Raw genomic sequence first — 26,323 nt, forward strand, 5'->3', positions numbered from 1 at the left:
GGTTCAGTCATATGGATAACTTTCTTTCACAGAGAGAATGGCTAAGCCATTATACTCTACTAGAATCATTTTATTTTAAACCCGTTAGAGAAAGAAAAAAAAAGAGAGAACAAAAAGAAATAAATGATTGATTATCCTGCAGTCCGCTGATGTGTATGTTCCTGGATGTCCACTGCCTTCAGTACCCTTTCCTGGCTCCCCTCTCATTCTTGTGGGGATTCTCCTGATCAAGGCAATTCTGTGCCGCTTCACTGCATCCAGTTTCAGAGCTACCTGCTCAGATGGAGATGGGGAGACTGTGGCTATGCTGGGTGGAGCAATTCATGCCAGAAATGGATCCTCCTGTTTGCTCCTTGGCAACTATGGTTGAGCGATCACAATATGAACAGGTAAACCTTCATTGACATCTGTTGCAGCTGTGGATGGTGGAAGCTCCATAGGAGGTGCTTTCATGGTCTCTAAAGATGGCAAAGGCGTGGTAGGTGGCAATATTATGATACGTGTTTGTGTGACAGAAGTTGGTTCAGCTGTGAAAGGTAACTGCTTTTTGGTGGAAGATTCTCCATGGGGTTCGTGTCCAACAGTTATTACGTTCTCAGGCTTTTCAGTTTGAGAAAGGAAGTGCCTCGATGTTGTAGATGTCACATTCTCCTGGACTTTTGTAAGAGGTGCGTAATTGGTCGCTGTTAGTGATATGCTTGTTTGAGATATTGAGGCTGCTGTTGATACTTGCTGAGTTGCTGAAAGTGTCTTGATCATTGCTTTGGATGTGATCGATACACCTGGAGTGGCTGAAGGCAATTCTGTTTCCTGCTGAAGAGGATTCTCTAGGGATCCCTCCTGCCTTAGCCATTTTAAATGGGTTAAAAGCTGGGAAGCCAGAATAGGAGCCGAACAGTTGTGCAGGCTCTGGCTCACAATGCCCATTACTTCCCATTTTGATGTAGCTGGGTCATTGCAGATCACTGAACTACCTACAGGCACCTGCAGTAGAAGAGGAAAGAGGGCATGAAAATCAACCAGACAACTCAACGAGAGCCTAGAATATTTGTATTGGTGCTTTTTGCTGGTGGATTGGCTGTCCAGATGAGATTTTTATCACTGATGTTGTCATAGCAGGGATGGGTTCAGCCAGCATCACAGGCTTCTGACACATCCAATGAGTTCTAAATATAGATTTGCTTGGTTAGGAAATCCAAATGATTCCAGCAAAAGTTTGGTTTAAAAGTTTCAATGTTTCAGAATAATCTTAGGCTTAAAAACACAGAAACCATGCTGGAAACACACTGAGAAATCTACTCCCTCTTTGAAACAGTAGCATTCAGGTTTCAATTATGTAGATAAAGAAGAGGGCTTTGGGAGGGACATTAATTCAGTCAGTTTCACGGTCCTGAGTGCTACAGGAAATCTAACACAGGGAGTTAGAATTGTCACGGAAAACAGAGGGAAACTTTCTTCATCCACAGGTTTGACCTTGAGTCTATTTATATAGGTTACCCTGCAATCTGCGTGCTTAGGAGGCTTTATTCTTGCAACGCACAAGTTCCGTTCATCTGTAGATCCAGGCCAGTGCTTAGAACACTCTGAGGCACTCAGACCCTCCACAGTGGTCATCTTTAACAACAATTTCATGGTTCCTATGGAGAGGGAGAAAAGATCCTCAGCTACGTGAATTGTTATCGTTATATTAAGTTAAGGTTTCCTGCAATGCTTCCTTTATCTTAATAGGTGTGTAGGACTGTGCATATGCAATATTTATACTTTAAATATTGATACTGTTTATATTTTTAAAGTTAGTTTAAAATTATAAAATTCTGGAAAAACCTGCTTAACCTCTTCCCCACCTTCTGACCACATCTTCAAATATTTTCAGAGCAGCAAGAAGGATAAATAATTCACTAAAAATAATCTTAACTGCATATCAAATACTGTACTAGCTGTCATGCTTATCCAATAATTCTTTAAAGCTATGCCAGATGCACTGAATCCTGCCTTTAGTTAGCTGGTTTTTACAATAACTTGAAGACATTTGTACTTGTGGCTGTGACCCTCACAGATGGGAGTATTTCTGTAGTCCAAAAACCCAGACAGAATGCTCCCAAACTCACCATTATCACCTCGTTCAAAAATCCTACATTGCTCCGTTTTGTCATATGGTTTTTGTTCTTTGGGAATACAAGCTGGCCACATGTCTTGCCTTCTTAAATCAACTGGCTGACCAAGCAAGATGAGTCCCAGGTCATTATTGGGTGCTGTATTCCAGGAACTGAAGCCCCGATGTAGCAGAAATTGGCTCACTGTCTTGGTGGAGAAACGCCTGTGAGATCCAGTCAACTCTACTTGGCTCGGATTCCTACAAGACATACATAACAGCTCATTTTGAACCAATCAAGGGAACTGATTCTGGTATGCTCAGCTGTAGGACCTTCCCATAACCTGGAGGTTGTTTAGTGTTATATTCCCTTGCATGTCAATCATTCCTAGAAGGAAAAAAGTGTTCTAATTTCTTCCATTACTCACATCAGCAGGAAGCAGTTGGCTGCTGTCAAGACCCACCAACTGCTCAGGATAACTCCTTGGCATCTCTTGCCATTGCCATAGATGTTCACAAGCCATGGTACTTCTGGGATGTTTTTGTGTTCCGGGGACATGTGTTCATTTTTGTCCGACTTGGGTTGCACATGATGAAGATCACAAACTGTAGGAGACCAGTAGATTATTGTAGGAAACCCTAACCTAAGCATCCTATCTGTGCAATATAACATACTCTCCAGCGGTGGTGAGCTTTAGGGCTGGTCACAGAGTTAACCAGCTTACAAAAACTATAACTGGTGAAGAGATTATTCATTCACCAATATCTAGATAGTTAAGTGAATAAATAGCAATGTTTCATATAATTCTTTAATAAAAAAACAAGGAAGTCAAAATAAGGCACTGGAAGCAGAATTCCAGATACTACATACTGCTATCTATTAGTACTAGTAGTAACAGTAGTACAGATAATAACAACAACAACAACAAATCTGGAGCACCGCTTGAACACCATTGGCATTGACAAAATCACCATCAATCAATTGCAAAAGGCAGCTTTACTTGGAACAGCTTATGCCCTGCGACGATAACTTTAACATCATCAAATAACATCATCTGCTTATCGCACGTCCTTGGGAAAGACTCGATAGGTGGATAAAAATGACAAATCCAGTCTAAACATCTGGCTGACTAGGCAACCAACCATAATAATATAGTCCTAACTTCTAAATAATAGTTGTTTCTTGGGTCTTCCAACTTAAATATGTCACTTAACTAAAAAACAAACAAACAAAAGTGAGTGCTAAGGTTGCATAGGCCTCTCTCTCAGTCCTCCCAAAGGGGGAACAGGACTCAAGTCTACTACATTGGGTTGTTGTTGCTTACAGTTGGAGGAGGAGGAGGAAGACAGAAGTAGCTGGAAGATAACATACAGACTGAATAGATGCCCCATCTTCCTTTCTGTGGCTAAGGGAATTGCGAGAGAACCTGGGGCATCCAGGACGGAACTTTTGAGCTCACAAAAGGCTGATCTGTGACCTCAGCTACACAGAGGTCTAACGTCATGGCAGACAGTCTGCAGCATTGCCAACTCTTGATGACCCTTAGTGCTAAACGACTGTAATTTGCATGCACATTTATTTCAAAGATGCTTCTATTATCAGCACAATGAGCCACCCCCATTCCTAGTGCTCTATGTGTGTGTATGCAGAGCTGTGATGCAGTGACGGACATTGCTACACTATTGAAAAATTGCAGATGCGAATCATATTTTATGGCATTTGATGATCTGAAATAAGGGGCCTTTACAGTTTAAAAGAAGGTTTTAGCTGGCAACTTACTGATACATGAATAGTTTCAAATTAGCATGCTGTAGGTCAGAGTTGGGCAACTTGGGGAGGTTGAGGTCTACATTCCAAAAAAGTGGCATGTCAGAGGGCACACCCCACAAAACCCAATCTCATTTTACTTATATTTCAATGTGATTAAAACGACACAGTTAATAAAGTTAACTTTATTAACATTAACATTAATGACAATTTTGGAATGCCTCTGGGAGACTTACTTAAGGGCAGCCTACAGTTTTTGCTGTTGCTGAGACTTGTTCTTGATCACTGACTTCTCACACAAGGGATAGCTCCAAGGAGTATTTAAGGAGTGTGTCTGTGTGTTTTGCTATTGCACTGTCACTGTACTATATGTTTCCTCAGCCAGATTACAGTAGTACTGATTTTCTACCATCTCTACTAGAGTCTACACTCCTTTATCAAATGTTGAAAATTACGATAAGCTATTTCAAAAGTTCTTCTGCATTATAAAGCAGAATGTTTTTTGAAAAGTGACCAAATTTAAAATAAAAGGAATTTAAGCAGCAGGGAGAGATTTACACTGCTGTTTTATTCCATAAGTTGTGACTGCCTTACTTCTCAAACAAAGGCAGGGGTTCCAACTTGTCTTCCTAAAGCTATTTTTTGTCACAAATCATTTTTTCTTCTATTCTTATGACCAGTCTTTTGGACAATCATGGTTTCCATGTGCTGCTGAGTATGATGTATTTTAAGTTGCAGTTGCGGATGCTGTAGGTGGCCCATGCTACTTACATGCACAGAGAAAATCAAGCCTAGGAGTCTTCTATCACAGTTAGGAAAATGACTAAAGATTATGAAATTGAGAACACACAGATCAGTAGTAGAATTAGGTTGTAAAATGGGCAACTCAAACAGAAGTCGGGATGGAGAGGTTTATTTATTACTAATTCTCCTATGGATTGGTGGACAGTAAAAGGATTGTTTTAAAAAAGAAACTATTTCAATTCGACAGATAAGAAAGCATGGTGGTGTGTGTTTGACAAAAGCAGTTGGAACCTACAGTTGCATTGTTTTTGGTCACTAGGAAACACAAATCTCTCATAGTTATGATAGTTTGGGTGTCTCATATTCACACTCTAAATGCAGTGGATATTACACTGTATGGTGAATCATTTGCTTCTTGAACAGCGATTGTATTTTTGAAGACTACCAGCAGTGTGGTGCAGATTCTCCCCCAGAAAGTGGAAATCCCTGCTCTCTCTTTTTTTCAGCGCCAGCTGAGGTATGGCCAAATTCCCAATCTGAAAGTCAATTACAAACATGGGAAGATACCCCTACCACAGTTTGAATTAGAATGGGGCTCATCATGCTGAGCCATAGATTACTTAACCATGACTTTTCAAATAAACATTTAGTTGGATTCCTCCAAGCATGCTAGGCCATTAACCATGGGTATCAAGTCACAATGGCAGAATTTAAACAACATGCTAAGCTAAAACAAACAGGCTAGTTATGACTTTGTGCAATGATTAAACTAGCCCAGATCTTAAGATCTGTGGATCTTAAGTGTAGTGGAATTTTGGACTTTCATTGCTAATCCATATTGGAATAGGAGATGCTGGAGCAAACATTAAAGCCATTCCTGAAAATGTTGGCAAGAAAACTGCATGGACTTGTCCATGTGGTCACCAGGAGTCAAAACAGACTCAAATGAACAACAACAACAACAACAAAAGCTATTCAGATTTCAGCTTCCTTTTGTATCTGATTTACTAGTTTTCCCAGACACAGCACCTGCAAGATGCATTAGACTACAATCCCCATAATTCCCAACCAGCACGGACGAAGACTTTAGTCTGACACAAAGGAAGTAAAATGATCGCATTATCATTTTCGCCATTATTAATTTAAAAAAAAATACAAGGGGCCACTAACAAAACAGGGGATGCTGGAAGCAGTCATCAGTTTAACCGCCGTTCCGAAAAGCTTTCGCTACTAGCAGTCTTCCTAAAAAGAATTCTTGGGCTGTTGCTATGCTTTCGGTTGCTAAGACCTTTCTGTCTCTTTTAAGAGTCTCTCTATGGTCGTCTATTTGAAAAGCTTTCAAGATGGGGTGCATGATTGGTTCTCGATTTGGCCAATGAAAATGTAATCTCACCCTAGAATATTTCTCTTCTCCAATGGAGCTGACGTCTTACTTGATGAACAGACAAATATCCTATAGAAACAAAGAAGGTTGAAGAACTTGACCAATACAGCTAAGGGGTGAGGCGGGCAAATCGATAGTATTTCCTGATTGTGGAGTGAATGGAGCTGTATCCGGGTTCAGAGTAAATATTCTGAGGGTGAGTGTTAGCGCTGCCTGGATACTCGTGTCCGTTATATGGGCTGGATTTGCTCAGGGCCTCATTTGGAGAAATGAGATAGCGTGCTTCTTTGGGGAGGAGGGAAGAAAACAAGACTTCGTGGTGGCAGGGAATTCCCGCGACTTCTAATTTCCTTTTGGCTAATCGTCCTCTTTACTTCCTAGGGAATAAGAGCCCCCTTCCACGAGTTGAGCCTTCGTCATTATGGAGACTCTCATCCCTGTGGTCAATAAGCTACAAGAGATTTTCAACACAGTGGGAGCCGAAATCATACAGCTGCCCCAAATTGTGGTAGTTGGCTCTCAGGTGAGGTTCTGTCTCCATTTAGGTTTTTCCATGCCCATTCTTAATAATGCGGCTTGATTCTGTAGTAGAACAAATTTTGGTTAAACCAGTAGGTAAAACTTTTAAAGACATGCTCTGCTTATCCCCAGCTAACATCTGATGAGTAAACTTCAGTTAAAGATGCAGTGGGGGCTGAAAATATCATCTCTATTAATGTACAAGTTTGAGAGGATCTTAAGGGATTGGGTTTGTGAGTATGCATAGAGGTAACCAGCATGAGGTATAGGAACCCTTTTTATAACATGTTCTTCCTGTATACTTTTACAAAAGTGAGACTGCCTTTTCTTATCCTACCTGTAACGCTACTTATTTCCACAGAGTAGTGGGAAGAGCTCAGTGCTAGAGAGCATTGTAGGCCGGGATTTCTTGCCACGAGGCTCTGGAATTGTCACACGGCGGCCCCTCATCTTGCAGCTGGTCCATGTGCCAACCCTGGAGGAGAGGAGGCGGAAAGCTAGTGGAGAAAGTGGTAAGGGAAAAGTTGGGGACTGGGGTACTTCTCTCACTATGGTGACAAAGTAAAGGAGAGACGCGAGCACCAGAACATTAGCTCTGTAGCTCTGATCCAGCAGATGGAATATTATTATCTAGAAGGGACTGACTTGGCCTCTACCCTCCAAATACTTGGAGCATAAATCACATCATTTAGAGACTGAAAAAGGTTGAGCTAGAATGAGCTAAGTTTGTCACCTCAAGAGCTGTATCGTCCCTAGAGTCCTGCATAGTGTTGCATAGTCCTGCATGTATGGGTATTTATGTGTGTGAAATGTGCCTGATATCATCATGCGGGTACTGTGACTTACTACTTGCATCAGACTTTGCAGGGCAGGTACAGAATCATGACGTTTACACAATGACAATGGTGTGCCTATATCCTCATTTTGGTGTTACCACAGTTTGCTGCAGTTGCTGCTGCATGAGGTCAGTGGACAGGGCTAAGTTCCTCCCTCTTCCCAAATCCTGTCCTTCAGAGACATGATTCAGTGAGGGAGGATATAAAGATTCTGCATCCCTAGTGAACATTAAGTAATCCAAAACAATTCCTCTGCACAATGATGAACAAGTTAAGAATTATTGCTTGAGTGGGAAGCATCCTGTAGAAATGATTACATTGGGCATAGGCTAAAAAGCTGATGCTGTCTGATTCTGACTGTCTATACAATCTAAATTCAGTGACTGGGAATAACGGGCCATATATTAGCTTCAGTGTTGTTGCCTCATAGTGAAAAAATATATTTGGTGAAATTTGAGATCTTTGGTTCAATGAGCTGTCAGTTTTTCACTGGCTCAGCTATATTAGTTATTTTATCTGACATTTTTGATAGAAGCAAAATCATATGCTGATAGCTAGCATAGGGTGGTGGTTACAGTGACAAACTAAGGCTGGGGAGACACAGGTTCAAATCCCCACTTAGCCGTGAAGTGAACTGACTGAAGCGATGTCTTGTAGGAAAAGTGTCAGAAAAAAATTCTCATGTGGCTTTTGTCTTTGCTTTGGTCCGCAGTTGCCCAGCCTGAGGAATGGGCCACTTTCCTGCACTGCAAGCACAAGGTAAAGGTGGTATTACTTATGGTTAGAGTCAGCCCAGGCCAATTGCCAGACTAGGTGGGTGCCTAATATGGCAAAAAGACATCAAGTTAATAGGGGAAGATCCTCCCAGAGAGAAACAGTGACAGTTCCCCATGGGGGGGACATTGGTGTCTAAGGGTTCAGGATAATCTGTCTTTTCCCATCACACAATAACTCTGTTCTAAGAGAACTCCTTTTTCTCATTTTGTACAAGACCTGAAAGTCTCCATTCTCTTGTAAGAAGTGGGGATAAAATGAAGTCCTTGGAGTAACCCAAAAAAGGAAGAGGCATTCCCTTCTGCGACGCACCATAAGAACACTGAGGTGGGGGGGGAGAGAGAAAGAGAATTAACACTTCTATGCGCAGGTTTGCTTTGTCCTGCTCCTGCCACCTTGTATGTTTAATGACTGGATTTATGCATCATGTTGAGCAATGGCTTATTTTTAACCCTGGTTTATTGAATAATTCATGCTATATTATTTACACAGCCCATTAAGATATGGATTGCTTATTGATAGCTTGCTGAATCACAATTGGTTGGGTTTCCTTGTGCAAACAAATCACATACGGCTTAGCATGATGTGTGAGCCTAATAATTTTCTTGTTTCCTTTTTGATTTAAAGGCTTGCAGTTACTGTTGTGGGAAAGAGGCTAATATTGTCCTCTTTCCTATATATAGGTAGTTCCCAGTTTAAGAACAAGTTCCGTTCCCAAGGTCTGTCCTTAAGTCGAATTTGTATGTAAGCTGGAACAATATTATTGTATAATACTGTATAAGTATTATTGTGTAATTAGCTTGAACCATTGTGTATTTAACTCAAATCATTGTGTATTTAACTCAAATTTTGCTACAGTAGGCTCCATTCTTAACTATGGGTTGTCTGTAACCTGGGTGTTCTTCCCTGTATCTTTTGTTACCCACGCCCATTCAGATTTTTCCTTTTCCTGTCTAACAATGGATTTTAGGGCCCAGGAAGAGAGGACAAGAGCATGTAAGGTTATATTGATATCACAGTTGGTGGTTTTCCCTTAATTGGTGGGAGAATTCCTTCCTGTTACTAAAGTAATTTTTTTTTGTCTGTCACGTTGTCTTGTACAAAATATTAAGAAAATATCCAAACAGTGGACGCCAAACAGAAGAAAAGCAAAAAAAAAAAGAGGGGGGGAATAGACATTCATTCCAGTCTTTCACTAAGCAGAATTTATGATGTCTAAAATCTTGAAATGTTGGAGAAATGGGCTAAAGGTAGCAATAATAATAGTAATACAGGCAACTATGAAGCTCTTCACTTAGGAAAGAAGAAGCAAATCCATAGATACAGAATGGGAGATGGTAATGGTATTTGTGAAAAGATCTTGGAATAGAAGTTGCTTGCAAATAGAATGTGCGTCAACAGTGTGATGTGGGTGCTGCAAAAGAGAAATGCAATTTTTGGATAGATCAACAACAATATAATTTCCAAATCACTGGAAGTAGTGCTTCTACTCAATTCTGCATTGGTCTGATCTTCACCTTGAATACTGTACAGTTGTGTGCACCTTACTTTTAGGAGGTTTCAGAGCAAATGGCTCTGTAGAGCCAAGATGATGATCAGGGAACCAGAAACTAAGTTTTATGGATAGAGATTGAAGGAGCTGAGTATGTTTAGCCTTGAGAAAAGACAACTGAGGAGAATATGGTAGTGCTCTTTAAATACCTGAAAGGATGTCACACAGCAGAAGGTTAAGGCTTGTTCCAGAGCGCCAGACTCAAAAGAATGGATTTAAATTATAGAATTGAACGTTAAAAAAAATCCCTCGAAGTAACCAATTCCCCCCCTTTTTTTAATTGGGTGTGTTCAAGTTGCGACTGGTAAGCGGTCAGTCTAGAATGCAGGAGGGATGGTCTCAATGACCTGACTTCCCCCTGCCGATTCTCTGGTACTGAAGGGAACAGTCAGAAAAGGATTCTGTGTGAAAAGGAAATCCAGTAGTGACATTTTGATGTTTTTCTCTTTTCCATGGAGCTTTCTTTCGACTGCTTCACTTACCACTCCTGGAGAAAAAAAATAAGTCTCTTTTCCCTTTTTTTCCTAATGCGTAAATGTAAATAAGAAATATGTGAAACCATATAGGTCAGGATTTGTTACCTTCCAGACCTTACACATTTGTTAAAATAAACCCTATCATACCATGCTTAGCATTCACTGAAGTAAGTTGACTCATTGCCGTGTTGCTGATGTGGCTTGCTGGCTTATAGACGCTTCTCTGCCGTACTAAATGTTGATCCTCCACATTTTTAGATTTTATGCCCAACGACAGAAGGCGTTTTATATGCACACCACCAAAGGCAGTGATTCTATCCTTTATGAAGTGTTTGTGGGTAAAAAGTTGCTTATGATTTTCAGCCCTGTTGAAATAATGTCAACTCCTAACTTCTTCCCAAGGATGTAATTCTGGCACCTTGTCCTAATCCCACTTGGGATTAACGCCATTGTTTTAAACAATGTGTTTATAGGGTGAAAGCCAAGCTCTTCCAAGCCCCCACATCTCTCTTCTGTTCTGTAGCTTCTGATTTTTATTTTTTATTGGAAAGCATGGAGGGTTTTGGCCTTTATTTTATGCAAAATTATAACATGATGTATTCTATTTAAAATGTTTGAGGTGGACCGCTTCTTCTGCCCTATTCTTTCTTGGTTTCTCCTCTTCTGCTTTCTACTCCCTGCTCCAGTACTGCCCACAAGCAGGCAAGATGGGGAAGAGGATCAGTAAAAAAGCAGAAAAGCAAGCACCCTTGCATGTTCTCCTGCAGCCCCTTATGATGCTAGAGGCCTTTCTTTTTATTCTCTTTCCTCAGACTTTTACTGACTTTGATGAGATTCGTCAAGAAATTGAGAATGAAACCGAGCGGATGACTGGGACCAATAAGGTACCAGCACACTGAACTATTCACCCCTGCTGCTGAGAGTGTTGTGGTCCAAATGCCCTTTTCTGTCTTTCTCTAATAGTTTCTCTTGCTTCCAGGGAATCAGTCCAGAGCCCCTGTATTTGAAGATTTATTCGCCTCATGTGCTTAACTTGACGTTGGTAGATCTTCCAGGAATCACTAAGGTGAGAACCTGAGAAGTGGTGCACTCTGTCTCCCATGTCCTAAGAGAGACCTAGAAGTCGTTGAATGTTAGAAGACCTTCCCAAAGACATTAAAGGCAGAACTTCATCAGCAATACCTGGGGAATGTGTAGCCTTGGGTACCAGTATACTAAATGATGAATGGTCCCCCTCCTTTCTCCCACCTCCCACTTTTTTCTTAGGACCATTCCTTTTAGCCATTTGGTCCCACTGAACTAGAAGAAAAGCTGGGTTACGGTGATGGTGGTGAGCAGAAGATAAGAGAGTGTAAATGAATAATAGGTATAGGATTGTTTGTTCTTACCATGCCACTCTGTTAGCATCAGAAAAGAGTTTCAGTTGAAGGCCTCACCTTTCACAGGAAGACTCCCCAAATCCTATGGCTACAATTAGAGGGTTGTGTAGTTTGAGATAAAGTATCTCTTACAGACTGTAAACATTTGTATACTCTCTGCGAATGTTTTGTCTTCACTAGAAACTGGCATTTTGTGCTTTGAGATGGAGTTGGTTACCTTTGTATGGGTAACAGAAACAATCTTAGTAGCTTTGTTTCACCCAGAGTCAGCTTCAGTGGAAAGGCATACTTACTTAAGGCACCCTGATTGCTTGGCATTACTCTGGGCCTGGTCTGGAGCAAAGGAATCCCATTTTTCTCTTTACTTATTGGAGAGAAAAGCTAAAATCCCATGTGATTCCCTCTGAGCTCCTGAATCTCACTGGTATACATTTAAACTAAACAAATACGTATGACTTTTCAATTGAGCTCTGCAGGCTACATAAAATAGATCAACATATGAGATGCTGTTATTTTGTTTAATTTGTTCTGCTTATGCTAATCATGGAGAAGGGGCATATACAGTGGGGCAAAAAAGTATTTAGTCAGCCACCAATTCTGCAAGTTCTCCCACTTAAAAAGATGAGAGAGGCCTGTAATTTTCATCATAGGTATACCTCAACTATGAGAGACAAAATGGGGAAAAAAATCCAGAAAATCACATTGTCTGATTTTTAAAGAATTTATTTGCAAATCATGGTGGAAAATAAGTATTTGGTCAATATCAAAAGTTCATCTCAATACTTTGATATATATCCTTTGTTGGGAATGACAGAGGTCAAACGTTTTCTGTAAGTCTTCACAAGGTTTTCACACACTGTTGCTGGTATTTTGGCCCATTCCTCCATGCAGATCTCCTCTAGAGCAATGATGTTTTGGGGCTGTCGCTGGGCAACACAGACTTTCAACTCCCTCCAAAGGTTTGCCATGGGGTTGAGATCTGGAGACTGGCTAGGCCACTCCAGGACCTTGAAATGCTTCTTACGAAGCCACTCCTTTGTTGCCCGGGTGGTGTGTTTGGGATCATTGTCATGCTGAAAGACCCAGCCACGTTTCATCTTCAATGCCCTTGCTGATGGAAGGAGGTGTTCACTCAAAATCTCACGATGCATGGCCCCATTCATTCTTTCCTTTACACGGATCAGTCGTCCTGGTCCCTTTGCAGAAAAACAGCCCCAAAGCATGATGTTTCCACTCCCATGCTTCACAGTAGGTATGGTGTTCTTTGGGTGCAACTCAGCATTCTCTCTCCTCCAAACACGACGAGTTGAGTTTAGACCAAAACATTCTACTTTGGTTTCATCTGACCATATGACATTCTAACAATCCTCTTCTGGATCATCCAAATGCTCTCTAGCAAACTTCAGACAGGCCCAGACATGTACTGGCTTAAGCAGGGGGACACGTCTGGCACTGCAGGATTTGAGTCCCTGGCAGCATAGTGTGTTACTGATGGTAGCCTTTGTTACTTTGGTCCCAGCTCTCTGCAGGTCATTCACTAGGTCCCCCCGTGTGGTTCTGGGATTTTTGCTCACCATTCTTGTGATCATTTTGATCCCACGGGGTGAGATCTTGTGTGGAACCCCAGATCGAGGGAGATTATCAGTGGTCTTGTATGTCTTCCATTTTCTAATGATTGCTCCCACAGTTGATTTCTTCACACCAAGCTGCTTGCCTATTGCAGATTCAGTCTTCCGAGCCTGGTGCAGGTCTACAATTTTGTTTCTGGTGTCCTTCGACAGTTCTTTGGTCTTGCCCATAGTGGAGTTTAGAGTGTGACTGTTTGAGGTTGTGGACAGGTGTCTTTTATACTGATAACAAGGTCAAACAGGTGCCATTACTACAGGTAACGAGTGGAGGATAGAGGAGCCTCTTAAAGAAGTAGTTACAGGTCTGTGAGAGCCAGACATCTTGCTTGTTTGTAGGTGACCAAATACTTATTTTCCACCATGATTTGCAAATAAATTCTTTAAAAATCAGACAATGTGATTTTCTGGATTTTTTTTCTCATTTTGTCTCTCATAGTTGAGGTATACCTATGATGAAAATTACAGGCCTCTCTCATCTTTTTAAGTGGGAGAACTTGCACAATTGGTGGCTGACTAAATACTTTTTTGCCCCACTGTACACACACACCTCTCAGCTTTGTACAATTTAAACAAACACTCCCTGACCTCACATATTCAAGTTTATTTTTGCTGCTATTACATTAAAAAGATAATTTAAACTCTTAGGCAGATGAATTCTAAAGCATGTTTTGTTTCTAGATTCTAGAACAAATAATGTTCTCCAGCTATGAGGACTAGAAACATGTTATTCCTTTCAGGCCACAGAAATATTCCTGGATTGGAGGATATGGTCTTTATTGAAGAGAATACAGTTCAGAGTTAGAAGGGCATATTTCTCAAACATGCATCCATATTTTTAGACTGCAGATGTGTGAATTCAGGAGTCCTTTTGGCTCTCAAACTTTGTTCTGTTTTTCTTCCTAGAGTGAGGGCTATAAATCAAGAGTACTTGCTCCTAATCCCTTTGCTCTTTTCCTCTCGGGTGGAAACAGAGCAGTAAACAAGAGTGCTTAGTATGGTGTGATGCAGTTAGTATTGCATTATCAGCCTTCTCAATTCAGAGTGGAAATAAAAAACAGATGAAGTTTTTTAAGGTTAATAATGAAAAGATGTTATGTTTTTCACATTTTGCTACATAATACTTTAGGAGGATTCTCCTTAAGAGTGGCTTATAAATCTCTCAAATCCAGCCTTTGCAATACCACAGGTGCCTATTGGAGATCAACCCCCTGATATTGAGAATCAAGTCCGAGATATGATCTTATCCTACATCTCCAACCCAAACTGCTTAATCCTGGCTGTCACTGCTGCCAATACTGACATGGCCACCTCAGAGGCACTAAAACTAGCACGGGATGTTGACCCCGATGGTATGGCTGTATTTGTGTTGTACTTGAGGAGAAGAAAATACGAAGTCGTGATAATAATACTTAGTAAATACGGAGAGCCACAGGATATTATAAAATAGTCCTCTATTTTTGAAGCTTGGGAATCTGGTTTAGTAATGTCAGCACAGCAGAACCGAATATTTATTTGCTGTTTGAAGTTTGAGACCTACTCTTAAATGATGACAGATAAATCGGAAAGGGAATAAAGCAGGTGGGTGAGAGGGTGATCGGAGGGAGCACCTTTCTCCCACTGTTTCTGCTCATTGTATAAATTCTGACACAATGGGCTCACCCCATCTGTCCAACAAGGCCATCTGACGGGGCCTAGGAAGTAGGCCTCTCTGTCACGACACCTGCTCTCTGGAATAGCATCCCTGAGTCCTCCTATCCTTTCCATGAGTCTTGAAGACTTGGCTTTTTTCCCAGGCTCTGGGGTAGGTTGGGGGGGACAGGAGGAGGGTATTCTACCTGGATCGGATTATGTTGGTGTGCTTATGGTGTATGCTTATTCCCCCTATTATGACCATCTTGTAGTCTTCTTGGTCTAATGTACTATAGTCTTATTTTTAATTAGTACCTCACCCAGAATTTCTAATGAGTTGGGCAGCCTTAGAAATCTAAATTATAAATATATAAATTGAATGAATGCAAAAGATAGCAGACTGGGTGGGGGGCGGTGCACGAGGAATAAAGGAACAGCCTCTGTCACCCCACCCTCTTTCCCCGTCTGATATCACTAACTGGAGAAGAGTTTCTCTGCAGGGCGAAGGACACTGGCTGTGATCACCAAGCTGGATCTGATGGATGCTGGGACTGATGCCATGGACGTGCTGATGGGCCGGGTTATTCCTGTCAAGCTCGGCATCATTGGGGTGGTCAACAGGTCAGTGGTGATGCATGTAGGGAACCGAAGAACCTAGAGGGGGATCCAATGCTAGATGGAGAGAGCATCTTGTTGCAAAACCTCTTTCCGGTGGGTGAATCCATCAGGCAGATTGTGTTATCTAGACAGATTGTCTAGATGGTACTTTTGCTTCCTCTGCCAGGAGCCAACATGATATCAACAGTAACAAGAGCATCAGTGAGTCCCTGCAGGATGAGCAAGGATTCATGCAGAAGAAATACCCTTCGCTTGCCAATCGCAATGGCACGCGACATTTGGCCAAGACTCTGAACAGGTGAGAGGGAACTGAGTGTGGTTAGGAAACACCAGGTAGGATGGCACCCATTGCTTGAGGTTGCAGTATTTTCTGTGTAGAAAAGAACAACTTCTGTTCTGTACTCTGAAGACGAGCGCCTTAGTGGATTAGGCTAAGTCATACCTTCCCTCGGCGGCTCGGCAGCAGTCTCTCGAGAAGCATCATCAGCATCATCATCTCTCCTGATCAGGCTCCCTAGCAATTGGTACTGAGAGGCTGATAGCCTGTGACAATCCTAAGATCTGGTCATCATGACCAGGAGCGCCGGGAGCCTTATCTTTCTAGTTCTCTGAGGAAGAAACACACAGGCAGCATCCCGGTGCCCCCAGGACTGACTAATTCACTAGGCACAGGGCCTGGGGCCCATGGAAATGTTTTAATTTTTGTTTAATCACAAAGAATAAAAATTAAGTAAAATTTATTTTCATGCCTTTTAATAAATATGTATTTATTGTCATGCCTTTTAATTTAAAAATAGGCAAGAGATGCACAGTGTTTGAACATCAGACCAGGGATTTGTAACCTATAGGTGTAGCATGAGTACTAAAATTTAGTAACTGATGATACATGACAGACATCATAATTAATCAGCAACAATTGATTATTATTACAGAATAATATTATATATAAATTTACTATTCCTTTTCTCTGTAAAAATACAAAGAATATTTTGAAAATCATATCAGCTATTATTTTTAATACTATTATTTTTCTGGAGGCAGGAGCCCATGAAGGCAAACGTGCCCAGAGCCCACAGAAGTCATAGTGTGTTCTTGAAGGCTAGAAACCTCCTCTCAATTTTAAAGAAGTTTGCAAATAGCAGTTTAGATACCCGAGAGTCCTGCGCATGCCAAGCTTTAAAACAAAACTTCAACTGTGGAGTCCTTGGTGCTCTCTGAGCTTGGTTGTTTGCTTTTAGACATTTCATTATCCGACTAGGTAATCATCAGTGCTGGTGGGTGTGGGGTTTGCTCCCTGTTTATATGCTGGGGGTGTTGGTGGGTGTTTATATGCTGGGGTGTTGGTGGGGGTGTTTATATGGTGGGGTGTTGGTGGGGGTGTGGTTTTCTCCTTGGTAGTTCCTTGATTAGGGTATTGTTTTCTACCTGATTATTTGTCTGGTGTTAATCCCTGATTATCTGGGTGTTGGCTGCTGGAGAGGATGTGTTCTGGTCTTTTTGTTTCCTTCTTAGCTTTTTTATTGTCTCTTCTGAATGGTGTGTAAATATGATTTATCTCTATTGATGGCTGATTTGTCTGAATGCCAAGCTTCCAGGAATTCCCTAGCTTTTTTCGATTTAGCTTGGTCTAGGATGCTCATAGTTTCCTAGCTGAAACTATAGGTAAATCTATCCATGTGTTGTGAGATTAAGGACTTTTCCTCATGTCTTCTGACTGCTAGTTGGTGTTCATGGATACGCTCTGCTAGTCTTCTGCCTGTCTATCCTAGATCCATGATCATTAGCCATATCATTTTTCAGCCGCTTTGTTGTGCTATTTTCCATCCAGCTGTGCAGTTTATTGGAATATATGTAGCTCAGGGTTGAACCTGAGGTTGAACAAGACATCTTCTATTGGAACCACATATACAGAATACAGAATACAGAATACTTTAATGGCCAAGTATAAAATATATACAAGGAATTTGTCTTTGGTGACGAACAGCAAGATCAACAGTGCATTTGGATAGCAACAGAAAAATAATAAACAATAATACTACACAGTAAAATAACTTTTTCAAAGGGAGAAGCCACTGTCCAGCACATATCGAGTCATGTAGTGTTTAACAGAGCAATGGCACAAGGGAAAAAACTATTCCGATATCTAGATGTTTTAATATATGGTGCTCTGTAGCACTGTTCTGAAGGAAGAAGTTGGAACAGTTTCCAACTATGGGTGTCAAACACTTCAGAAAGCACGCAAATGGGAGAAATTTGGATGTAGGCAAACTTCCACCAAGGAACAACTATTCTTTCTGCACAGCATGCCCTGCCCACAAGCATCAGATTCAAATCTCCAATAAACTGAAATAAATCCAATAAGTGGCTAAAAATGATACAGCTAATGATCATGGATGCTCACCTCAGACTAAACAAATACCAGCACACCATAGATAACCTCAAGGAGGAACTGGAACAAACCATGACCCCAGAACACACAAAAATGCTGACAACCACCATCAAGACTACATCTCTAAGACAAGAAGGAAGCTAAAGGAAACAAGAAGCCAGAACACAACCTCTCCAGCAGCCAACACCCAGATAAGCAGGGATTAACACCAGGCAAACATTCAAGCAGAAAGTAATACAAGGAACTACCAAGGGAAAAAACCACACCCCCACCAGCACTGGCAGAGCAAGCTACTACATATAAACAAGGAGCAAACCCCTCACTCACTAACACTGATGATGTTACTTACCTAGTCAGGTAATGAAACGTCTGCAATTAAACAACCAAGCCCGGAGAACACCAAGGTCTCCACAGTTCAACCCTGAGCTACAGATATTCTCTTCTATTAAAACTTCAGCTAGCATTAAAATCTCAGAGTGGGAGCTATGGATTGTGAGAGGCATTCTGGACAGAAATGCTGGGTGTTATTGTGAAGCCAGGAATTGTGTGTGAGCTCCTTGTCTTGCTGCAGCATTTGTACAGGAAAGAAGGATCCCACAGGAGTGTTTTCATCCTGAGTTGCAACTTTCCAGAGCACCATCCTTCCTGTTCCTAAAATCTTTAAACTGCTCAGCAGCAGAATGCAAGTGCAGCACAAGGAACAGATTGGAATCAACTCAGGTTTTCCCCCATTCAGATATTGCTCAGCCAGGAAATAAAGGTTAGGCTCGAGTGAGCAACATGAATCTTCTTTGGGCCATCTGAATGTTGGTCTGTGTTGTCTTCTCCAACACTTCTCTTTTGGTCCTTCAACATCTTATTCCTAAAAGCAGGGTGCTTTCCTTAAAGGGCCAGGCTGATGCCCTTCTCCTTCTCCCAGGCTGCTGATGCACCATATCCGTGACTGCTTGCCTGAACTAAAGACCCGGGTGAACGTGCTCACAGCTCAGTATCAATCAGTGCTGCAGAGCTATGGGCAGCCCATTGAGGACAAGAATGCCACTTTGCTTCAGATCATCACTAAGTTTGCCACTGAGTATTGCAACACCATTGAGGGCACAGCACGCAATATTGAGACCTCCGAGCTGTGAGTGAAGCCTCTGCTGAGCCATATGGCCATGGAGCTAAATGTGGGGTAAATCAGCTGGCAGTGGGATGCTGGGGTTGATCTGCTTTCCCTGCTGGCCAGGTGCGGTGGTGCCAGGATGTGCTACATTTTCCATGAAACCTTTGGGCGCACTCTGGAGTCCATTGATCCGCTGGCTGGACTTACGATGCTGGATATTTTGACAGCCATTAGAAATGCCACAGTAAGTTAACACTATGTTGTTTTAAGGTCACTATGACCAAACCTTTGCCCCAGATGCAAGGCCATTTATCCATTATTTTTCACTTTCACCCATGTTCTCCTTTTCTAATTAGGCTGTAATTGCACAAGTATATTGCGCAAGAAAACTTTATTGTGTAGTGACAGAGGTATTGGAGTTCCTATAAAATCTTTCTGCTCCTGTGAACTTAGTAGGGGGCGGGACACACACCAAGTTTCCTTCCCTTGCCAACTGCAGTAATGGGTAATGTTATCTTGGCTTGGAGCATTGTAAGAATTATGAGTGGCTGCCTGCCCTACTGAAAGCATGAAATTCCATTGTAGATGCTGCAGGCAATGCTCCATTCACGTAGAAGAAGGCCAAAGTATTCCCAGGCTGTCTGAAAATCAGACAGCCAAAATGTGTGTGCTCGGATATGTATCTGTGGGTATTGTCTCAGTGTTTGCAGTTTCCAAGCATCCCCCAAACTATTAAAGCCAGTGAGCCAACAGAATGGATCTTGTATCCCCCTAACAGAGGGTTGGTAGAGGCTTCATCATCCAGTTTCTAATGATAGATGTTTTGGTATACCAGGAGGAGGAGGGCAGGGAGAGAGATTCTATCTGTCCCAACTTAGATAGAAGGAGGATAACAAAAGGCAACCATTCTGTGGCTTCTTGGCACATTTAATTTCACCCAAGATGTCCAGTTCTATAGGAAGTCCCTTTTTCCCTTCTACAGTGAGTGTGATAGCTAACCTTTCTCGTAGCAGGCCATCTTCTGTATTTGTAGTACTATACCAGCTTGTCCTCCTGGAAATCACTAGGCTATCTCAAGTAAAGAACAAGTCACTGCTTAAAGAACACTTTTGCTTGCTGAGCCATGCTATAACAACACTTTGGCCCTGTCGTGTGAGGCAGAAACAGAATGCTATTAATTCCTAAGTTAGCAACACCGGAAGTGTGTATTTGAAATTATGCTGAGCTTGTCAGAATTGCAACTGGCCCTTGGGGGCTTAGATTATGCTCTTTTAAGCCCCTCTCGCATAGGCTTGCTCCCCACTGCCAGTTCTTGAAATGCAGTTGCTTCTTCATTTCTCCGGCAGGGTCCCCGCCCAGCCCTTTTTGTCCCCGAGGTCTCTTTTGAGCTGCTGGTGAAACGTCAGATCAAGCGACTGGAGGAGCCGAGTCTTCGGTGCGTGGAGCTGGTGCATGAGGAGCTGCAGCGCATCATCCAGCACTGCACCACCTATAACACGCAGGTACAGCCTTGCTGGGCCCGTGTTCGGTCAGCCCTCCTGCCTCCCTCACCGGAACGCGGGCCCTTGAGTGGGTTCTGGGCCCTCATTCCAGTGCGCGTGAACTCTCAAGGGTAACCCTTGCTACCCTTAGACAGTTAAATACCCAACTTCTGAAGATAGCATCCTTCAGTGGGGGAAAGTTCCACCACACTCCGTTGGTCTAGCAAGCAAGCAGAAAAATGGTTTTTTTACTTCAGTGCTCTTGTTCATCTCTTCTGCCAGTTGCAATGCAACTATTGCATTTCAAAGTGCAAACATGATCCCCAGTTAGCATTTCAAAATACTTGCTCTTGGTCTCGCCCTGCGAGGTTCGTACCATTCTTCTGTGGAAGCAGGGGATGGTAATTTAAGCTCATATTTAGGTTTTTGAGCTCTTGAATCATTACAGTTGGGCTGGTTGGCTGAAGTCCTTACACTAAATATTGGAAATAGTAATTAAATAAATAAAAGGCATATTAGCCTTAGCCTGTGTTCCTTCCCCATGCCCTTTGTTTTGTCTGGAAGGCCCTCCTATTCTCCATTTACAAAAGCCCTTTCAGAGATGCTTCCCAAACCTGTTATGTTCCCCTACCTTTTAGAATAGCTTTCATGGGGCCTGTAGCATCTGTCACCTCCACATGCTCTACTGCAGTGTTGTCCAAACTTGGCCACTTTAAGATGAGTGGACTTCAACTCCCAGAATTCCCCAGCCAGGCCACGTTTGGACAACACTGCTCTACTGTTAGAGATTATGGGCATTGCAGTCCAGAATTTCAGATGGGACGTGCCTGATCCAAGTGAGAGTTGTACTGATCATCTAAACAAACCTTATGAAGCCAGAAGTGCACCATGCCCTTGTGAGTCCTCAGCAGAATTTGATAGATTGCAGGCTGAGGAACCAGGTGCCACAACCCCATACAACTTTAGAGAATTGTTTTCTGGGAAGTCCTAAATATTCTGCTTTTGTAAATCTTTCAGGAAGGCGTTTATAGCCTCCTTTCAGCTGACTGATAAGTAGCTGTGTTTTATTATGAAAGTATGCAAATATAATAAAGCACATTAAATACCTTGTATCTAAGAATAATGCACATTGAAAAGATTAAAAAAAAAGAAACCTCTTAAATTTTAATGTAGTACATGAATATCTTATGGTTATGCCTATTTAAACCTCTGTACCAATAAATAAACAGTCCTCGTGATAGGTAAAATACTGGCTCATAGATTCTCCTTTCCCTTATCTAATGTGTAAATTTTCTATCGGATCAGTCTTCATAGAGGAAGCCGTTTACAAGGTGATCTATAATGGCTTCTCTTAAGGATCCACTGGTAATTTTGCCGTCAATTTATTTTCAGTAAATCAGTGTGAGATACAGTGATGTATTAATAACACAAATAACATTCAGTCTAGACATCCTTGATTATTTTAATATTTTAATGTACTACCTGTACAAAAATATATAGACTGAGTGTGAAAACTTCCTTAGAAGTTCCATTTTAGACCACTGCCAGCTTTTGTTTCAAAAAAAGGTAAAACTAAAAAAAAAATTCTTCAGGAGTTGCTGCGTTTCCCCAAGTTGCATGAGGCCATTGTGGAGGTGGTGACAGGAGTCCTTCGCCGGAGGCTGCCCATCACCAATGAGATGGTAATTGTTTTTCTTTTTTCTTTTGGTAAGAATAACAGTATGGAATGGCCCTTGCTGCTGCATGTCTCTTCCAGAGGCTTTGAAGCTGGTGGGTGTATCTGGAATTTAGAGTGAGTGGCGCATACGCTCTCGTATGACAGCTGTTATGGTAGACACAGCTAGTCTCAAAACACCACATGGCAAAATAACAAAGTTGCGCTTTATTGCTCCCTCTGCCTCCCTCCCGCTATGAGCCCAGGATGTTTTCTAACATTTCAGCTTATTGCCATCTTATCTGGGAAGCTGTATGTACTTTCAAATGAAGCTTTGGGTTATTTCTGTTTTTTATGAATGATTCTGGGCTCCTTGGGAGGCCTAGAGGTAGTCTTGGATATAAAAATGGTACTTAAGGTTGATGTTTTGCTTTGTAGCATGACACCTGCAGGTTGCTTTTTTGTGGGACAGAGATCTTGGGCATTATTGAGCACAATGCCACCCACCAGACACCCTAGGCCTAATAATGCCTCTCTCCTAGGTGCACAACCTGGTTGCCATTGAGCTGGCCTATATTAATACCAAGCACCCTGACTTCATAGACACAGCACTGGTCTCTGCCTCAGTGAGCAATTCTAAGGTAACTTTCCATGGATGCCCCCCCCCACCCCACCCCGTCCTTAATGTCTACCTGGTGTCTTACCTTGCAGCCCGTTCTTGCATTTCTTCCAATCTAGAGTGAAACTGTTGCAGATGGTACCTGGCGATGGAAAAGTGAGAAAGCAGAAGAACCTGGCACTGATGATAGGCCTAAGGGATCCTCCCAGACTTTGGTCTATTCTAGCCCCAGCCGGTCCCACGCAGTCAATCTGCTAGACACGGTCAGCCGGGATAAATCTGGGAGGAATAGGGAGGGAGAGAACAGGTGGGCTGGCTAGAACATAGCCTCCTTTTAGCAGCAAAGAATGCTGCTGGGGCTTGCAATATGGAAACCCAGGGATGAATTGGAAGAAGTCCCAATACTTGCATAAGAAGTACATGATCTTACTGTTAGGTCAGTGCTTTTTGCCCCTGGAACTTAAGCAGCTTTGGACTGTATTTGTGTGATAGGGAAACAACACCGTCAGGATGGATTACTGCAAAGGGATGGGAAAGAGATATTTACTGTTACCTCAGCCAAGGGTGTAGGACCTTGAGTAGCTGCTCTCCCAGCTAAGCTGCTGTAGCCTCTGGTGGGCACTGCTCACCACCATTTCCCCTGCCTCTCCCTAGCCCATGCCAGCAACACGGAAGCTAAGCCAGCGTGAACAGCGAGACTGTGAAGTCATCCGGAGGCTTATCAAGTCCTACTTCCTCATTGTGCGCAAAAGCATCCAGGACAGGTAAGTGGGTTGGCAGGGAAACTGGGATTGGTTAGTGGATGAGCTGCAGGTGTCATCTCGATTTAGTCTGCCTTCCAAAGTGGGTTTTCTGCTAGCAGAGGTTTGAGAGTAAGCAGAGACTAGCATGACAAATACTAGCAATGGCACAAGTCCAGGGAAGATTTTATGCAACTGTAGAGAAACATTGACTATAGGCCTTTTTAAATGAGGAGAAGGCAGCCTTCCTTCCCCAACTCAACCCCTTAAAGACGTTTGGGGGTTTGGGGGACTGCTGCTCTCAAAATTCTTGGCCAGTTTCTGATATGTACCATTTCCAATTTTCCCTAACCCCAGTACATTTTAATGTATGTCATTTCTTGCTGCTTTAATCAGAATATTTCATCTTCTACCGGGAAGTCACGGCATCCATGATATGTAGTTCTCACTCTGAAGTACTACAGAAGGAGAGTATCTAAGCCAAAAGTGTCATAGTAATCTATTTCTGCTGCAGTATCTAAGCCTAAAGTGCTATAGTAATGTATTTCTGCTACAAACAGGAAAGATGAAATTATACTTGAACAGCAACTGTCAGTTTAAAAATTGGGGACTTTAAGAACTTGTGTGTCTAAATCAATTTATCTGCTTTCCTTCCTGCAGTGTCCCCAAAACTGTGATGCATTTTCTTGTGAACTATGTCAAGGACCATCTTCAGAGTGAACTTGTGGGCCAGCTGTACAAGCCCCAGCTTCTAGACACACTCCTCACAGAGTCTGAGGACATGGCTCAGCAGCGTAATGAAGCAGCCAATATGCTCAAGGTGATGGAGGGAGATGGGTGGGCAGGGGTGCTAGAAATCAGCTCTGGTTCAATGATGGTCAGAGAAAACTGTGTTTCTGGCTCACGAGGAGCAGAACCAGTTTGCTGCTTTAAATCCTTCCCCAATACTGAAAGCTGCAAAAACTCTTTCCCAAGATACTGAAAATGGCACTGGGTTTCAACTAAAATGGCTGTATTTTAACCTTTTAAAAGCCTTAAGCGCCCTGAGTAGCCTTCTCCAACTTGGACAACTCCCTCTGTGTGTTGTCTGGCTTCAGTTCCCAGACTAAGTGTGTAAGGCTGGGAAAGACTGGCCAAGATCCAAGGAGCCTTACTCCAAGCCCCATCACCATTGCAACCAGTCTTTCTTCAGATCAGTGACCAAACTCCCCACTTTCAGATAGCTACTTGACAAGTATTTTAGCATTGCATATATAGTCCGTTAATTTATTTTTAGTACAACACTTTAATGAAAGTACTTTTTTTTAGGTTTTAGATGTAATTTTTTTTGGTTACTTGACAAGAGTTGGAATGTCTGAATCCTCAGCCAAGTTTTCTGTTCTTTTGCAGGCATTACAGAAAGCCAGCCAAACAATATCAGAGATCCGAGAGACTCAGCTCTGGTGAGATGTACTTAAAGCTTCAGAAGATTCCATGTTGCAAGAACATTACTCATTGAGACCCATGCAAGTGTTCAGCTCTGACTCCCACCTGAATCTTTACTTTCCCAGATGGGGAAGAAATTGTGTCCTGAGTGATCAAGCTCTAGTTTAGCACAAGAGTGTGTCCCTATTTGAAGTGTGTTGAAGTGTCCGTGGTGTACGGATAGCATTCTGGAGCCTGCATAGGGTGGCTCTCCCCTGCTACCTCATTGGTCTTCCATGATTTTCCAACCCTGCTAGATTCATCAGTATTAAATTCCTGCTTTGTTCAGATCAAATTTATTTTATTGATAGCTGCATCCTTGAGCACTTGCTGAGTTTGGCCAGTCTTTATGGCAGATTAAATCTAGCTCTAATTTCCATACATTTCCTGAACATGGTGCATTTGGTAAATTTATTGATGTGAAACCCCTTGTCTGTGTTTGCTTAACTACTAGGAACATACGGTTCTGTATTTGGCCTTGCAAATGCCTTTTATTCTCATAACTGCTCTACAGGTAAAAAGAGGAGTCTCTCGATAGATAAAAATGCCTGGGTAAGCTTGAATAAGATAAGTGCTGTCCTGGCAGAGATTGATCCACTCTGACCCAATCCAGGAGCTGATAATGCTGGATCTCACTCTGAATTGTGCTTTCACTCCACGTTTTACCCAAGAGTCATGTGCAATAGTGTCACTTGTGGGAGCCTTCACCTGTGATGCTTGAGGGGTGGGGGTGGGGAACTGAACAGTCCCCAAGTTTGCATGCATCTCTGAGCCAAGCAGGGACCAGGCTTGGCCTGCACATTTTCATGAAATAAACTTGTGGAAGATTGTATAATCGGTGTGTTTTGTTTTCTTTAAAGGGAGTCAAAAACATATGACAGATAAGGTCCTATTAGGGCACCTGGATCCTGGCAACTGCTGATACAGAGTGCTGATTGCTGGGTTTAAACTCTACATCACAGAAGAAGGGATTAGAAAGCAAAAGCATTTGAGTGTCTTATAAAATGGATTTTAAATGTTGCTGCAGAGGGTGGAATAGAAGTCAGACAGAATGTCCACGGCAGTGTTTCTCAACTTTGGCAATTTTAAGACGGGTGGACTTCGACGCCCAGAATTTCCCAGCCAGTCTACGGGGAATCTGAATCAATTTGATTGACATGGATGGGCAAGGGATGAATACATGGGGTCATACATCATGCAAGACCTAAGTCTTTTCAACATTCAGCAGTTACTTCAAATTGGTGTGCAAAATTTCTATGGCACCTGGGAACTGGGTCTGCTGCCCTACATGGTATGGTGACACTTGACTGTTGTTTCTTTTGTATCCCTTGAGCTTAAAAGGATAGTGTGGATTAACTGGCACTGGAGTTACACAACCAGTCTTTCATATTTTGCTGCCAGCTGGATGAATGAGTAGAGATTGTCTGCAGCACCATCTCTGGAAATGGGTGCCTTAACTCTCACTGTTCTGT

At 42.2% G+C, this 26,323-nt stretch overlaps 2 protein-coding genes and 1 long non-coding RNA gene across 8 annotated transcripts; 1 reads left to right on the forward strand and 2 right to left on the reverse strand.

Moving 5' to 3' along the window:
• Positions 1–360: 360 nt before the first annotated feature.
• Positions 361–4,272, reverse strand: LOC112540362 (serine protease 52-like). Its single transcript, XM_025165112.2, has 5 exons — positions 4,227–4,272; positions 2,521–2,698; positions 2,109–2,353; positions 1,498–1,637; positions 361–984 (listed from the first exon to the last, which is right to left on the reverse strand). Exons 1-5 carry the CDS (start codon positions 4,270–4,272, stop codon positions 361–363), a joined length of 1,233 nt encoding a protein of 410 aa, XP_025020880.2.
• A 1,860-nt stretch (positions 4,273–6,132) lies between these two features.
• On the forward strand, positions 6,133–25,786 carry LOC103052507 (dynamin-1-like protein). 6 transcript variants are annotated; one of them, XM_025165106.2, is made up of 19 exons: positions 6,133–6,184; positions 6,370–6,511; positions 6,869–7,019; positions 8,056–8,102; positions 8,801–8,836; positions 10,958–11,029; positions 11,125–11,211; positions 14,339–14,501; positions 15,282–15,402; positions 15,566–15,697; positions 18,708–18,914; positions 19,017–19,137; positions 20,240–20,395; positions 21,967–22,056; positions 22,571–22,669; positions 22,767–22,910; positions 23,302–23,411; positions 24,048–24,207; positions 24,777–25,786. In XM_025165106.2, the coding sequence occupies exons 2-19, from the start codon at positions 6,410–6,412 to the stop codon at positions 24,831–24,833; spliced, it is 2,055 nt and encodes a 684-aa protein (XP_025020874.1). In that variant the 5' UTR covers positions 6,133–6,184; positions 6,370–6,409; the 3' UTR covers positions 24,834–25,786. The 6 variants fall into 6 exon arrangements, with proteins under 6 accessions (XP_025020874.1, XP_007425794.1, XP_087993849.1 ...); XM_007425732.3 differs by lacking the exon at positions 8,801–8,836; XM_088137723.1 differs by lacking the exon at positions 24,777–25,786 and having other exon boundaries at positions 24,048–24,769.
• LOC148216250 (uncharacterized) lies at positions 21,203–23,296 on the reverse strand. Its single transcript, XR_015795634.1, has 3 exons — positions 23,078–23,296; positions 22,733–22,926; positions 21,203–22,154 (listed from the first exon to the last, which is right to left on the reverse strand). It is a non-coding gene; the product is annotated as an uncharacterized LOC148216250 (long non-coding RNA).
• Positions 25,787–26,323: the final 537 nt, after the last annotated feature.

The sequence above is a fragment of the Python bivittatus genome, unplaced genomic scaffold (assembly GCF_059951505.1).
Source record: "Python bivittatus isolate LINGU-HERP-01145 unplaced genomic scaffold, Pbiv_v1 ctg000220_np1212, whole genome shotgun sequence".
NCBI classification, from domain to species: Eukaryota; Metazoa; Chordata; class Lepidosauria; order Squamata; family Pythonidae; genus Python; species Python bivittatus.